Source organism: Elephas maximus, chromosome 23 (assembly GCF_024166365.1).
Source record: "Elephas maximus indicus isolate mEleMax1 chromosome 23, mEleMax1 primary haplotype, whole genome shotgun sequence".
Taxonomy (NCBI): Eukaryota; Metazoa; Chordata; class Mammalia; order Proboscidea; family Elephantidae; genus Elephas; species Elephas maximus.
This window is the reverse complement of record NC_064841.1, coordinates 10,764,568-10,777,491: the sequence shown is the minus strand read 5'-3', so window position 1 is coordinate 10,777,491 and position 12,924 is coordinate 10,764,568. Positions and strand designations below refer to the sequence as shown.

At 39.5% G+C, this 12,924-nt stretch overlaps 2 protein-coding genes across 10 annotated transcripts in view; one reads left to right on the top strand and one right to left on the bottom strand.

The window, feature by feature from the left end:
• The window catches only part of HPS3 (HPS3 biogenesis of lysosomal organelles complex 2 subunit 1), a 54,625-nt gene extending 46,475 nt beyond the window's left edge, over nucleotides 1-8,150 (top strand). For 3 of the 8 annotated variants that reach the window (XM_049867489.1, XM_049867493.1, XM_049867492.1), the window contains exons 15-17: nucleotides 1,716-1,922; nucleotides 2,922-3,012; nucleotides 7,347-8,150. In XM_049867489.1, the coding sequence (XP_049723446.1) occupies nucleotides 1,716-1,922; nucleotides 2,922-3,012; nucleotides 7,347-7,474 (426 nt within the window). In that variant the 3' untranslated portion in view covers nucleotides 7,475-8,150. Of the gene's footprint in view, nucleotides 1-1,715; nucleotides 1,923-2,660; nucleotides 2,893-2,917; nucleotides 3,335-7,346 lie in introns of those variants that run through there. The other 5 variants (XR_007515088.1, XR_007515087.1, XM_049867490.1 and 2 more) reach the window with 5 other exon arrangements.
• CP (ceruloplasmin) overlaps nucleotides 1-12,924 on the bottom strand; it is a 63,849-nt gene that overhangs the window by 2,040 nt on the left and 48,885 nt on the right. Inside the window, exons 18-19 of one of the 2 annotated variants that reach the window (XM_049867487.1) lie at nucleotides 12,346-12,508; nucleotides 455-559 (exon numbers count right to left, since the gene is read on the bottom strand). In XM_049867487.1, coding sequence (XP_049723444.1) covers nucleotides 456-559; nucleotides 12,346-12,508 — 267 coding nt within the window. In that variant the 3' untranslated portion in view covers nucleotide 455. Of the gene's footprint in view, nucleotides 1-454; nucleotides 560-8,472; nucleotides 8,969-12,345; nucleotides 12,509-12,924 lie in introns of those variants that run through there. The other variant, XM_049867488.1, reaches the window with a different exon arrangement.

The following is a 12,924-nucleotide window of genomic DNA, read 5'->3' as shown; positions in this document are numbered from 1 at the left end:
TCTTAACCACTGTACCACCAGACCTCCTCCATGAAGATGACAGCCTTGGAAATCCTATGGGGCAGTTCTACTCTGTCCTTTAGGGTCGCTGTGAGTCGGAATCGACTCAACGGCAGTGGGTTTGGGTTGTTTTTTTTGGTAATGTTATTCTTAACATTTCTTGACAATATGGACAAAGCTAAGTAAAATTTCACAGATCCAATGCATTTTGTACCAAGTTTTGACTGATTTCCTTTTAACTACGATTTGGGTTATCCCTGCCTTGTTCCTTTCTTTTTCTGCCTATCGTTCCGTTTAATCAGAAGTTGAATACAGAAATAACCTGTGTTTTCTCTCACCTTGGGAGATCCCGTGCGTGAGAGATTGCCACCTTGTTTCCTCTTTGCTGTTTTATAGTCAGGAAATTATCCACGTGAAGGTGATTACTAAACACACAGAAAGGAAAGGGACCAACCTTAGTTTCCTAGCCACTGCTTGGTAGACACCTGAAAGAAGAGTGTCAGGCTGACTGTAAACGGGTAGTTCACGTTCCATATCCTCCTCTGCGTCTGAGAAGATGCTGTAGCAAAAAGGATGCAGAGAGAAGAAAATCAGGACACGCCCATCTCACCTTTTTCCAGGAGAAAGGGAAAGGGGAGATTATTTTGCTGGTAGAATCAGAAGGTGTATTTATACTTTAAATGTCGAAAAGTAAGATGGTGGTAGAATTCTGATTACAGAAGTAATACCTGCTCCGTGTCATTGAACTTGTGGCAAATGACGTGAACATAAATGATGAGGTTCTAAACAATGGCTTTAGTTTTTTTAAATGTTAAACTTTTTTTTTCCTGGTTATGTATGTGCTGTTCATTATAGAAAATACAGTGTTAAGGACAAAACAAAAAGTGTGCTTTGCCTTCCTTCTAGAGAGCTAATCTCTGTTGTGATTTTTGATGCTCTAAAAATGATATTTCTATACATGCATGGACCTGTGCGTGTTTTACAAAACGTGATGATGCCCTGGATATAATTTTGGATGACATTTTTTATGCTCGTATCATCATGAGCATTTTCTCATTAAATAGCCATTGAAAGCATAATTTTAATGATTATATAATATTCCATCATACAAATGTGCTGTAATTTATTTATCCCTCCCCATCAAAAGGTCAGCAGTTTGAATCCACCAGCAGCTCCTTGGAAACCCTATGGGGCAGTTCTACCACGTCCTATAAGCTTGCTATGAGTCAGTATCGACTCGATGGCAACGGGTTTGATTTGGGTTTTTTTTTTTTTTTTTTTTGTATATTGAACATTTAGATTATTTCTAATTTACCAGCATTACAAATACTATTGTGGAGAACATTATTGGACAAAAATCACTGACCGTATAATTGATTGTTCTCTTAATGTAGAGTCCTAAAACAATCACATTAGTTTTAATTTACGGTCCATCCAAAACAAATAAAACGATGTGTTTAAAAAATAGTTGCTTTCTCTTAAATAGATCTTTCTTTGTTCTTTAAACTAGATGTGGTATGACGACTGTCTAATACTTTTCTCCACTTAGATGTATTAAATAAGAACCATACATACGTGCTATAAAATTGCATTTTTTTTTTTTTTACTTCTTTGGATGAGTGAGGTTTAATCTTTTTGTAAAAATTATATCCTGTCTGTTGTGTTTTAGATTTTTGGGTGCCTCATTCCATAACATTTCACCTTTCTGTTCATAGTCTCTTATATGTGGCCCTTCATTTGACATAGCTTCCGTTATTCCGTTCCTGGAGCTGCTCTCTGAAGACACTGTTGCAGGCCTCAGTGTCCATGTTCTGTGTCGTACACGCTTGAAAGAGTATGAACAGTGCATAGACACACTGTTAGAGCGATGCCCAGAGGCCGTCATTCCATATGCCAATCATGAACTGAAAGAAGAGAACCGGGTATGCTTTTCGGACTACATTTTTAGACATGAGCAGTGAAATCAGATTTGGAAATCCCATTGCCTTACCTGCAGAATGGGAAAAAATTGGCCCAACCTCACAGGATTATGTGGGTCAAATCAGTATATATGTTTAATGTATGTTATGCTGATGATGGAGTCCCTGGATGGTGCAAACAGTTAAGCACTCAATGACTAGCCGAAGGGTTGGCAGTTCAATCCACCCAGAGTTGCCTTGGCTAACAGGCCTGGCAGCCTGCTTCTGAAAAGTCACAGCCTTGAAAACTCTGTGAGGAGTTCTACCCTGCACACATGGGGTTGCTCTCAGTCAGAATCATCTCAACAACAACTAACGACAACCATGCTAACCAAAAGGTTGTTGGTTCGAATCCAGCCGGATGAAAGGCCTGGCGAATTACTTCCGAAAGATCACAGCCACTGAAAGCCCTGTGGAGTGCAGTTCTACTCTGAAACAATGGGGTTGACACGAGTTGGAATCAACTCTGTGGCAACTGGTTTAGTTTATGGCAATGGTATGTCATCTTCATTAAAATCTCTTGTTGATGAAGTAGGTTGTTACTAGAAGATGTGGGAAACTACGAATGATGGAAAAACTTCCCGTTTTATGTCTTTTAGTTAAGAAATTAGAAGACTTTTAGACTTCGATACCTTATTTTTCTTTCTTCTTGTCACCTAAGAGATGATAACAGGACATGTCTATGTTTCTTCTTAAAAATAGCCCTGTGCATATGTGTAATATGCGTAGTATTGGCTTGGCAAGGTACGAATCTGACTTCTGTGTTACGTAACCGTCCAAGTAGAAGACTCACTGCTGATACAGCCTCTGTTATAACAACGCTTGGTGCCTTTAAACGAAGTGAGATGTTTTTGTCTGGTGATTTGCTGTATAGTCTCCTTATTCTCATTGGAAATCTGGGTTTTTGTTTTATGAGTATTTATTTTTATCCAACTCAGATTTACTCATTTTTTTATAAGATAGACTCTGTGGTGGAAAAAACTGCTGCCTGAACTTTGTCAGAGAACAAAATGTGGTGGAGAGAAATATCAGCTCTACTTGTCATCATTAAAAGGTAAAATGATCTTTTTCCCCCTGGACTGTAAATTTTAAAGTCTCAAGTTTAGTTTCCATAATCTGCCAAAGCTTTGCTTTCTCTAGTGTTTTCCTGTGCTTCTGAGCTGCGGTGAAGATGGCCTGGGCAGAGTCATCTGGAGAACTTAAGTCTCCTCCTCCCCGTCATCACATTTAGTATCCACTTGCAGCGGTTAAGAGCTCGGCTGCTAACCAAAAGGTTGGCAGTTCAAATCCACCAGCTGCTCCTTGGAAACCCTACGGGGCAGTTCTACTCTGTCCTATAGGCTCGTTATGAGTTGGAACAGACTCGATGGCAACGGGTTTGTTTTTTTTATTTCTTGTAATCTCTTCTAATCATAGGGCTGGGTAACTCTTTTAAATTAATCTTTTAAAATATCTAGTAAGTTACCACAGACATGGAAACTCACAACTTTAATATTTTAAAACTTTGAGTAGCCATTAAGGCAATTAAATTTTTTATCAGTGATCTGGATGCTTAATTTACTTTATGTAGGAAATTTATTATTATTAATCACAATTATAAACCTGTTGAGGAATTACAAAATTCTTAAGGTTTTAAAAGTTGAGTGTCTCTATGTAGTATTTTACAGTATAGTTATTTGAATTTTTATAATTTTTAGTCATTTCTAAATTCCAGTATATTTTTTAAATCAGTTTTTATACTGTTGTGTGTTAATATCAGTAATTAATCAGCAGCCCAGTGATTAAGAGCACGTACTGATTGAAGTGTGCTTGAAAGATTAGAAACTGACAGAGTTGGAATTCCATTTTTCCCTGAAGGAATTGGTGTGTAAAGTGTTAGGCAGAGCCAGCGGCCGTTGGAGGTGGCTTTCCCAAGGATTCTCACTTAATGACAGCTCTGTGTTTGTGACTGGGAGGACAAGTAGGTAATTTTACGCTAGCCCTTCGTCCTACCCGTCTTTCTGAGGGTTTCTGGTTTTCAGAAGATGGACAGTGACTGAGGTTTGACACCTTGACCCAGTTGCATCAGATTTATCATGTAATGTTGAAATGGTTGTTTGTGTTGGGGAATCGTGTTCTAGTGCAGGCGTCCCAGATCTTCTCATCCCAGGAACGTCGTCATCTTAGCCCAAAGCCCCTTCCTCAGCCTTTTATGATCCACATACACACACTCTCTCATGCTTACCCATAATCACTTCTCTAAAAGTTCCAATTTTCTGTCTCAGAGTATGTTTGTGTGTGCATGTATGTGTGTGCGGGGCTGAGGGACTGAGTGCCGTGTGTGATGTCCCTTTCTTAGCCTGGCATATCTTGAGAGCTGGTATAGTGTTCTGTTCACTCCTTTGCTGTGTCCTCCCCAGCAGCATGCCACTTCCTCGAGAGCCGTCTGTAACTATTGATTTGGAGGGGAGACGCCTGAACTTCAGGTCCCCCCTTTTTTTTTAATTGTTGTAAAATCTTAGGTAACCCCACATCTAACAGTTCAGCATTTTTTCTGTAGACAGTTTAGTGAGCTCAGTTACATCATTCGTGTTGTGTAGCCAGCACCTGTGTCTTTGGCCAAATTTCCCATCCCCATAAACAGAAACTCATTGCATCCTAAACAGTAATCTCCCCCACCCCTGGTAACCGCTATTAAACTCCGAGCTCTGTATATTTATCCAGGTCTAATTGCAAGGGAGATCTTTCTGTGGGCAGCTCTAGTGTACCGAGGAGAGCGTAGGATTGGAATATAGAGAATTGGAATGGAGGTCCAGGTTTGCCACTTGCGGAGTGAACTACAGCAAGCTGATTTTTAATACCCTGGGACTAATGAGAAGTAAAGTATTAGGCGACATTACAAGAGGGCAAGGTTGGAGATGGAGGTCAGGGGCTTAACATGCTTAGGAGCTCCGATTTCTTATCTCTGCAATACAGCGCTTCTTTGCCTTGTCACTGTCAGTATTTTGGACTGGATAATTCTTTGTTGTGGGGTGTAGGGTGTTCTGTGCATTATAGAATGTTCCACAGCATCCCTGGCCTCTACCTACTAGATGCCAGTAGCATTGTCCAAGTCGTTACAACCAAAAATGTATCAAAATAACAGCCAAATGTCCCCTGGGGGGCTAAATCACCCTGGGTGAGAACTGTCGCTCTAATGCATGAGACATTGAAACTGGGGTTTGTGGTTAGCTTGTTTTAAAGACATATTTGTTACTGTTTTTTTATAATAATGAACTATGCTCATTGTTAAAAAAATTCTAGCACTGTAGTACATTATAAAAATAAGTTTAAAAATCACTTAAAATCCCAGCAGCTAAAAATAACTACTTTCAGCATTTGACAAATATTTTTGTGGACGCACTGGAGGATTTTAAGTACGATCAGATTTAATTTAGATGGCTCATTCCTGTGTGACTAGGAGGTTTGGGTGGCTGGTGAGTGCAGTGGAGCAAACTTATAACCTTTCCATAAGCTGCAGTTTTCTCAACTGTAAATCAGGCATAATAACCACTCGTCACTATACAGCATCTTTGGGGCTTAAATAAATTAAAAAACCTCAAGGGATTCTAGAAGGAATTAAATGAGAAGAGAGATATGAAAGTACTATATCAACTTTCACAGTGCTCTGATGATTGAAGATACCCTGTTCTTGAAGTTAAAACATTTTGTTACCCGTATTAGCTCCTCATGGGTTGGGAGAAGAGGAGAATTGGGTAAACCATTGCCATTGAGTTGATTTCCACTCATAGCGACCCCATAGGAGAGAGTAGAACTGCCTCATAGGGTTCCCAAGGAGCGGATGGTGGATTTGAACTGCTAACATTTTGATTAGCAGCCGAGCTGTTAACTGCTGCACCACCAGGGCTCCTGTTTTTTACATCAGGGTACTAACTGGGTTCCACATTTAGGCTAAGCAAACTGGTTTGACAGGGAAGCATCAATAATTCGTGTTTTTGACATGGGTTTTGCAAACTAGTTAGTGGTGGCTGTTTATTAAGGCCTTATTATATGTCAGATGAAGCCCTAGTGGTACAGTGGTTGAGAGCTACGTCTGGTAACCAAAAGGTTGGCAGTTTGAATCTACCAGCCGCTCCCTGGAAACCCTATGGGACAGTTCTACTCTGTCACTATGGGTGGGAATCAACTTGATGGCAATGGGTTTGTTTTTCTTTTTTATATGTCAGATATGCGTCATTGTATTTTAATTTAATTATCGCAATTACTGAAAGCTAGTTGATGGTACCACTGCTTTATAGATGAGGAAACTAGAAGGTTAAATAATTGACTTGCTTATAGTCACCTAGCTAATAGGTGTAGTCGTCTAGATTCCTGCCCAAATTTGTCTGATTCCAGAGCTTGAGATCTTTTCTGTATTCAACAGCAGCTCAGTTTATTAACTTTTGTAGCAAGAAGGGCAGGTTTGCTTCTTTATGCAAAGGATAATACACGTTGCTAAATATTGAACAGGTGATTTCTGGATAAAGGCACACACACCTGAGCAGGGAATTTTGTCTTTCAGTCACCCTGCATGTAGAGTGAGTGATGAGCATGCAGAGAACACGGGCATGGCACTAAAACGTGGAGGAAGTTCTAAGACTGGATCTTTATTGGGAATAGTGTTCTAAAGTGTGGCATTTTCCCTAGAGAATACTGAAAAAGTTCATTAGAGCACATTATTTTGCGGTTTGGAAAAAGATGAATGGTCAGGAAGGCAGATTGGTGCTTGATGAAAACATGAAAGCCTTTATGATAATATTATCAATCTCAGATAGAATGGAAAGGAACTGACTTCAGAAAATGTCGTCCAACAGTGTTATCCAACAGTTAATAGTACTTCTTATTCTAGCAAACAGTATTTATGAATTAGCTGTGGTATAGCCCAAATGCTAGAACAGGGTATTCGTTACGGCGATGGAAAATTTGGCAACATATACTGGTGAGGGTTGCACAGCACGATTAATGTAAGTAGTGTCATTAAATTGTACACGCCTAAAACGTTGAATTGGCAAATGTGTTATATATGTTTTTACAACAATTAAAAGATAACCCAAGTGATTCTGCTTTTCTTTAAAGGATAATAAAATTCTGTTGAAAAAATAACGTAGTCATTGAGCGGTGAAATAGCAAATCCAGAGGGCATGAGGCTAATCTAAACTTCAAAGGTTTCTAGAAAGGATTAAATAAGAGGTTGTTGAAACCATAAAATAGTCTATGGATTTAAGATACCGTTTTTTTTTTTTTTTCTCTCTCTCTCTTCATAATAATAAGTTTGTTACCTGAACTAGCTTCTCTTTGGCTGAATGATGAGAGGAGAATTGGGTAAAGACAGACTTTAGTACTAACTCAAATATTCTTTCCTGCAAACAGAAACATTGTCTGTTGTGGCTGTGGAACTAGAGCTGAGGGATTTCTTGAACGTCCTCCCAGAAGACGGCACTGCAGCTTTTTTTTTGCCATACCTTCTCTACTGCTGTCGAAAGAAGTCATTGACTTGAAGGAAGCATTTATTGTTTGATAAATGCCACAGTGGTGTATAAGACTGAATTTTAAACTATTGAGCTCCAGGTAAAAATACAAGTAAAAGATTTGCATACTGAATGTATATTATATATATAGTAAGTGCGTTCAGGCTGCTTACCTTACCACGTAGTGGTACTATTAATTTCTCATCTGTAACCTGGATCTTTTTAATTACCCAGAATGTAGAAAAACTTCAAGACATAATTCCTCTAACAAGCCATAGTTTTTTAAAGGAGGAGACTGATTTTTATTCCAAGGGGCGACATCAGCTCACTGTCATTGAAGACATGACAATCTTTTTGATGCCAGGAACACTTGAAATATTTTCCAAGTACGCTTGAAAGAAGGTCACTCCCAGCGGTCCAGAATTTTATGTTTTTGATGTTTCCAGATTTCTCTATTGGGTAACTCCCCCTTCCCTTTTTTTTTTTTTTTTTAATTCTCTTTAAGAAAGATGTTAAAGGATTTCAAACATTATTTTCTTGTTACTTTCAAAACTCATAATGTGTCTCTCTCTGAATCAAATGAAGCAGGAGTTTAGAAGAGTTGGAACTAACTTCGTTCTTGTCTGGCTATTAACATGATTTATGGAATGCATGTTTTCAGCCAAAGCCTTTTTCTGTTTTTTGTTGATGCCTACCCTTGCCCTACTTCTCTCTAGAGTGTATGGGAAAATAAAGAAATACATTATTGTATTCCCAACTGTGTCTTCTTTTCTTAACCTCTTGTTAAAGAATACTGAGTTCAAGTTCAGCTCATTCGTGGTGACCTTTGCTCTGTTTAAGGCTGGGCGGAAATCCTCAGTCCAGCCTATGCCACACCGGTATATTGAAGCTTTTCTCCTGATAGTAGCATTAATGTTTACTGGATTTACCCTATAAAATTGTTTCTCACCTCTGCCTTTCAGAGTTTCGGGCAACGTTCTTTTGACCATCTCTTCAAGGGATTACAAAACGCGGATTGGCATCTTTTTATTTATTTATTTAAATTTCCTTCTTCTACACCCTGTGTCCCCATGTCCCCCAGCAATTTATTAGGAATGATGATGATGTCAGCAGCATTTTGGAGGGATTGATGGGAAGGCAGTGTTTGGAAATATTTCAGTGAACTTTAGTAGAGGGCAACCCAGGAGAACATCTGGTTGGTACTGATTTTTTTTTTTTTTTTTTAATGAATGCGCCTTGCAAAGCCTTCGTAATGGTGATGTGATTGGCCAACTTGAATCATTTTTATTACTTTTTTAGGGTCTAGTGTCAGTCTCCTGTCTCCGCCTGTAACAAAGTAATAGAGTTTCTCCCACAAATGCATAAAGGTGTATGTTTTCAGTTTCTCTCTTTTTTTTTTTATGCTCCTAAACCATTCCAAAGTAAATGTTCCATTCAGCACTTTTATTTACATTGTTTTGAACCATGGTTTTTTTTCTTTTGTTTTCACTTATCACCAATTTATTTCTTTCAGTCAGACTTGGTCTGTATGGGGAAAAAAAAAATTTAAGACCTTTGTTAAAAATAGTATATGTTGTATTAGTTTAAAAATTTAGTACATGATGCTTTATATGTATTCTAATTTTTTAAAATGTTTGTTTAGTCTCTCGTAATTCACTTATGTCTCTGCACTTTTTTTCATGTTGAAAACGTCTCTCTCGTTCCAGTAGTACTTTATTTAGGGAAAAATCCCTTCTCCATACAACACTTATTAATTATAAAGGGAAAGAAATAGTACCTTCACAGCTGGCAGACACCACCTTACCCAAATGCTCAGAGTAGTGAGATGGACCAACATCTCACGCTTCCTGACATGAAGCACTGAGAAGAACACACCTTTCCTTCTCTGTGCCCTCCCTGTATTCTTGGAAAACTTCAACGTTACAAGAGACAAAGAATGAAGAACTGTTCCAGATTACGGGAGACTAAAAAGACACGCCAGCTTAACCCAGTATGTGATCCAGGGTTTTCTTTCTTTGTGAAGAATATGGTTAAGATAATGGACAAAATGTGAAAAAGATGTTTAGTAGCGAATCATTGTCAATGTCTTCTTGATTTTGATAACTGTGTTACGGTTATCTGCAAGAACCATCATTGTTTTTTAGGAAATACAGGTGTGTGCATGTGGAGCAAACCAAACTTGTTGCCATTGAGTCAGTTCTGACTTAGAAGGACCCTTTAGGAGAGAGTAGCACTGCCCTATAGGCTTCCCCAGGAGCGACTGGTGGATTCGAACTGCCGACCTTTTGGTTAGCCGCCAGACTCTTAACCACTGTGCCACCAGGGCTCTTACATGTGGAGAGAGAAGCAAACATGGCAGAATGTTAGCATTTGGAGAATCTGGGTGAAGGGTGTATGAGAATTCTTTCTACTGCTCTTGGACCTTTTCTATTGAAATTATGTCCAAAAAAAGTTTTAGAAATTCCTTCTCATTGAATTACTGTGTAGTTAGTTGTCAAGCAGAGGGTTGGATTTGGGTACTTAGCTAGGAATATAGAATATGCAGTCCCTGCCTATAAGGAACGTAGCACCAAAAGCAAGCTTTTCTCTTACGAATTGCATCTGAAAGCTTGTCTGACTTCTACGTGGCCATAGGGTATTGGTTTAGGGGCAGAACTGAAACTCATAGTAATGCCGCCATTTTTAAAAAGCGCCTTTTACATTTGTCACATTGTTGTTTGCTTTGCAGTCGATACCCACTCACGGTGACCCCATGCGTGCAGAGTCGAACTGCTCCATAGGGTTTTCAAGGATGTGACCTTTCAGAAGCAGATGGCCAGGCCCGTCTTCCAAGGTGGCTCCAGGTGGGTCTGAACCACCAAGCGTTCAGCTAGTAGTCGAGTGCTTAGCCATCTGCACCACTCAAGGGTCCCTACGTTTGCCGTAATAGGTCACCTGAGGTCTTTATTGTGATACTTTATCCTGGTAGGGGCAATGGAATGTTCCATTGAGTATGACAGGATACCCATCATTCTTTTCTAAGTTTTATTTTTCTTTGTGGAAGAAATTGTTTGTCTCCTGGCTCCTATATTGAAAGATTCCATTATAACCCCACGTGCTCTCTTCTTGGTCATGGTAGGCAGAATTTTTCTAAGACTCAGACTTAATGTAGACTTGCCCAAAACTTTTTCAGACTTTTATATAAAGATAATTTAGACTGATCCATGTGGTTGCCCGTTTTTCTGAGTACAGTTCACACAGTTCATTCCTGCTTCTTTCAGTCCTACGTAACACCTTTTCTTTTTGTAAATTTCTCTTCCAACTTTTTTTTCCAGTCTGAGCATTTCCCTTGCGTTCGCTTTTTGTTCTGCAGTTTTCCCTACAGCTGAGATAACCTCCCCTTTCTTAGCCAAGCAGCCATCTCCTTCTCCTTTCAGTCTTGTTATACAGGGAGGAGCCTTTTCAGGGTCTGTGTGTGTAATATTCGCCTTTAGGGGTCATCCTGTGCTGTTCAGACACCTGGACACAGGAATCCCGAATGCCTCAGTCTTCCCTCACCGTTGGTTGTTTTACTCATTGGGACCATCCTTTCCTGTGGTTTACATGCATGCTAATGGGAGTCCCTGGGTGGTGCAAACAGTTAATGTTTTCAGCTGCTAACTGAAATGTTGGAGGTTTCAGTCCGTGCAGAGGTGCCTTGGAAGAAAGGCCTGGCAGCCTACTTCTGAAAAATCAGCCACTAAAAACCCTATGGGGCACAGTTCTACTCTGACACATATGGGGTCACCATGACTTGGCGTTGAAAGCAACTAGTTTTGAATGTTCTTTAAAGACTTTAACTTTTTTTTTTTTTTCTTCGTTTGACTGTCTTCTTCACCTTGTCCCATGGCTACTGGTATTCAACCCACTGGTTTACTTGCCTGTTCAAGCCTTTGGTATTCTGGAGCTGTCAGTACCGTACTTGGTAATATAGACAGTTTTAATGGAAGTAGCTTTTCATGTTATAACGGTGTTTGTGTAAGACCCAGGAGTAGAAATTAAAACTTTTCATTTGCTCTAGGGGTTAATCTTTTAATGATTTTTTTTTTTTAAATCTTAAAGGATATTTACCTTATATTTTCTTTCCTTTATGTGTTCCTTTTAATCTCTATTTTGAGGAGGAAGCATAGGGACTTTTTTTGTTGTAGATAATTTCCCCCTGTTGGGTTTGCTATTGCCAGTTCCAACAATTCCTAACTCAGAAGACCCAGGAGAGACCCAGAGCCTGCAACTACAAAGTAGTTGATACAAAACATCTCATTGGTGTTTATCCATGAACGGGCTGCTAATATTCCTGCGTTTGTACATGGGTTGGGGCGGGGAGCAAGTTGTTACTGCAGTTGGGGTGCAGGGAATTTAGATTTTTTTCCACTCCACAAATCTTTCTCAAGCATTAATATTTATCTGCCCTCCTTTTTAGTAAGAACAGAAAGACACTGTTCTGCCTAATTTAATTCTTGCAGTTACATTGATTATTTAGAGTTGCTTGGGGACCTCTTTTGTGTACCTGGTAATACCTAGAAAAAAGTGAGCGTTTGAAGAAAGAACGTAAATTCAAAATGTGTCTTGTAAGTCATGGCTTCTTGATAAGAAACTAACATGGCACCTTCCGTACATCAGCTTCAGGTATAAATGTACAGCATCAAATTGGTATCAGTGTGTCTAAGCTTAGAAGCTATTGGTGCTGTTACCAGGATAGGCTGTCAGGAGAGAGTATCTCACGCCATTCAGTAATATAAAAATACCTGTTTGGAGGTAGGGAAGAAGGAAATCAGGGCAATGAATTCACAGATGCTTCGTACTGGAGGAACTATGCAGGGAAGCAGTACATCCTAACTGTGGTCATGACACGTGCCTTCTGGAAGCACTAATTGGATATTCACCTTCATTTGGTAGAACGGTGTAAGTGGTTTCCATTCCGGCGTGAATGTGATCAGTCACGTGGCAGTGGAGTAACCAGATTCCGGGTGTTCTTGGAAACATTTTTAGGGTTTGGTATGTCCCAGGGAAAATGTCAAAGACATCAGAACTATACATGCCCCTGTTCTTAATTAGAAAAATGACAAACGTTTTATTTCTTTATTATACGAGACAGTTCCCTGAAATAACCTTTTATCGGTCAGTTGAGGGGTGTTTGAAAATGAATAAACCCATAAAAAAATGAAATCTCTGCACATTTGGATCCTGTATTCCCACTAAGCCTTTGACACTGGCCATGAAGTGGGTGTGAGGGACAGAAGATATCATGAGAGTGAATTCATCCAGCAGAACCTCTGACATCTTGACTCTGACGTGCCTTTCTCAGAACACCTGAGCTACACAAGGGAACTGTAGCTGTGGCCCCATGTCAGCCCTAACCTCACTTTTGCCAGAATCTATCCTAAAAATGTTTCTCTGTGAGACATTAGAGCAAGGAGGGTAATGAAGGGAGCAGAAAGGGAGGCTGATGGAGAAGGCAAAAT